Here is a 2,531-nt window from a genome sequence, read left to right as displayed (position 1 = left end):
GAGAACGCCATTTCTATCATTTAATAAATGTATGAGAACCGAGTGTTTTTCTGTGTGACTGTTAGAAGAACTGTTGAAGCACCTGGAACTGTTCTTCGTCTGTTTGTTCCTGAGGGGTCAACATTAGTTCACCTGTAGTCAGACCATGTGGTGTACTTGACCTCTGGTGACCTTCCCGTTCTGTGATGAAGACTATGCAAAAATCCAGAGCTGGAGTTTCCATCATCAGACGAAAGGTCTAAAAAAGAAAGGAAAATAAAAGAAAAATGAAATGAAAAACCCTGGAACCGTCAGGTTCAATCCTGAGTGTCCTGTCGTCATTTCCTTAGTGGACGGGGTCAGGGGTCAGGGGTCGGGGGTCGGTGTAGATGTGGACTTTACCACAGACACACATTGTTCAGGGCCCAGGGGGCCACTGAGGGCCACGCCCCACAGTTACCAGACAATAACTGTCAACAGACATGAATAATAACATGTTTTATTTCAAGGACGTCTTCAGAGAACGACACAGACAGAGAGAGAGAGAGAGAACGAACGACAGCATTAAAACAATACAACCTTAAGAACAAGTTCAAGTACAACGGCGGCCATTTTAAACAGAGGAGTTTTAAGTGCAGACTTGAATTGTGGGAGACAAGTCCTTGATGATGTTCACAGGAGGGTGGGGGACGTAGGGGGGGGGGTCAGTTGGTAAGTTGATCCTGATACTGCAGTGTTCACTGGACACCAGGTAGTACACCAGGTAGTACTATCACAAATATTTGTTTTTCTTCCCTCATTGTAATGACAGTGATTTTAGCCTGAAGTCCCACAGGAAGTTCCTTAGAACTGTTACAGAAGAACACGCCATGAACAAGGAACCCACAGGACCTTCAGGGAGGAGGTCTGGTTTTTCTGGTTCTACACAGTACACAATCCACAGTACACAGTACACAGTACACAGGAACACTGAAGTGGAAACCAATCAGATGTGACATTCACAAGTGGAGAACAACTGCAGCAGTACATGAAGTACACTGTACTGCAGTACACACAGTACTCCACTCTGCTGCTCTCCGAAGTTCGGCCTCGGCTTCAGCCGTGAAGTTTGTCTGACGTTGGTGTCATGACTCCATCCAACCGTTTCACTCCTTTCATATTGTAGAATTAAATTAATAATGTGCTTCTTCCTAAGGTTCATTCTGCGCTGTCGCCAAGAGAGGGCGTCATTAAAGCCACTAGGTTCTGGTCCGACCGGTCTCACAACTGTAACGTCAAACCAACTTCCCCGTGTCTGGCGTTAGGTGTCCTGATTCAGAGCCGTGTCTGTGGAAGTCCCCGGTCTCCGTTCATCTCAGAAACAGGCCCAGCAGACCCCGACCTTCATCATCATCATCATCATCGTCATCATCGTCGTCATCGTCCTGCCAGGTATCCACTTCCACCACCGTGAGAACCACTGTCCGGTTCGGTGTCCGGTTCGGTGTCCGTGTTTCCGCCTGGCGCAGACGGCGGTGAAGGAACAGGGTCGTCTCGTCCCTCGGTCCCGGTGTCGGTGTCGGTGCCGATGTCGGTGCCGATGTCGGTGCCGGTGTCGCTCCGGATTTAACGACCGAACCTGTGGCTGTGTTTGAATTGTTGCTGCTGCTGCGCTGTGGAAACTATAGTTTCATATGTGATTACTGTAGTGTCGTGGACATTAACGTGGGGTAAACTTGATGTTTTTGTGTTTTTGTCGTCACAGCAGAGAACCCCGGCTCACGGTCCACGTCTGAGTCCGGGACAGACCGTAGTTCGGCAGGTGCAGGTTCGACGGTCGGACAGGCGCCAGTCACCGTAAAAACTACAAATCCCAGCAGGCTGGTAGTGACGTAACAGTCTGCGTCATTACACTCACCTGCTCGGAGACGTCGCGGGTGGCGAACATTAGCCCCGGACCCAGAGTGCGGTAATGAGGATTGTTGTGACCGTGGAACAGACACGGACACGGGAGGAAAACAACAAGTTCCCCGGAAGTCGCCAACATGAATCACAGCCCTGCGACTGAATTCATCACACCGCCCGGTGGAGCCGTGGAGTTGGACAAGGAGTCAAACCCACAAACGACCTTAGGGAGCGCCTACTCTCCCGTGGACTACATGAGCATCACCAGCTTCCCACGGCTGCCCGAGGACGACGGGATGTCCGGGGAAAACGCCGCGAAAGTCCGCAAAGATGATGACAACGCCCTGATGGAGCAGGATACAGGCGAGCCCCCCTCACCCTCACCCTCACCCTCACCCTACACACACACACACACACACACACAGAGAGAGAGAGAGAGAGAGAGAGAGTGTGTATGAGAATATCAATGAATCAAATACAGAGTTTTAGAGTAAACATGTTTACATTCACTGCCATAACGATAGAAAAACGTTACTGCCACCTTGTGGTAAACAGACGATGTTAATTTCAGACCGTCTAAATAACTGGTGGAGGAGACAGGGTCGGTCTCTGTCCTAACACAATACAGACCTGTTTGACGTCAGATATGAAGGAACAGCACCACCCTC

At 50.0% G+C, this 2,531-nt stretch overlaps 1 protein-coding gene across 1 annotated transcript in view; it reads left to right on the top strand.

The window, feature by feature from the left end:
• Positions 1–371: 371 nt before the first annotated feature.
• Positions 372–2,531, top strand: part of ggt7 (gamma-glutamyltransferase 7) — a 9,857-nt gene continuing 7,697 nt past the window's right edge. The window contains 2 exon segments of the mRNA XM_008319360.3: positions 372–1,410; positions 1,724–2,226. Of these exon segments, the coding sequence (XP_008317582.1) occupies positions 2,004–2,226 (223 nt within the window). The 5' untranslated portion in view covers positions 372–1,410; positions 1,724–2,003.

The sequence above is a fragment of the Cynoglossus semilaevis genome, chromosome 10, assembly GCF_000523025.1.
Source record: "Cynoglossus semilaevis isolate Cse_v1.0 chromosome 10, Cse_v1.0, whole genome shotgun sequence".
Taxonomy (NCBI): Eukaryota; Metazoa; Chordata; class Actinopteri; order Pleuronectiformes; family Cynoglossidae; genus Cynoglossus; species Cynoglossus semilaevis.
The sequence above is the reverse complement of the archived record's forward strand: the minus strand, read 5'-3'. Positions and strand labels throughout refer to the sequence as shown.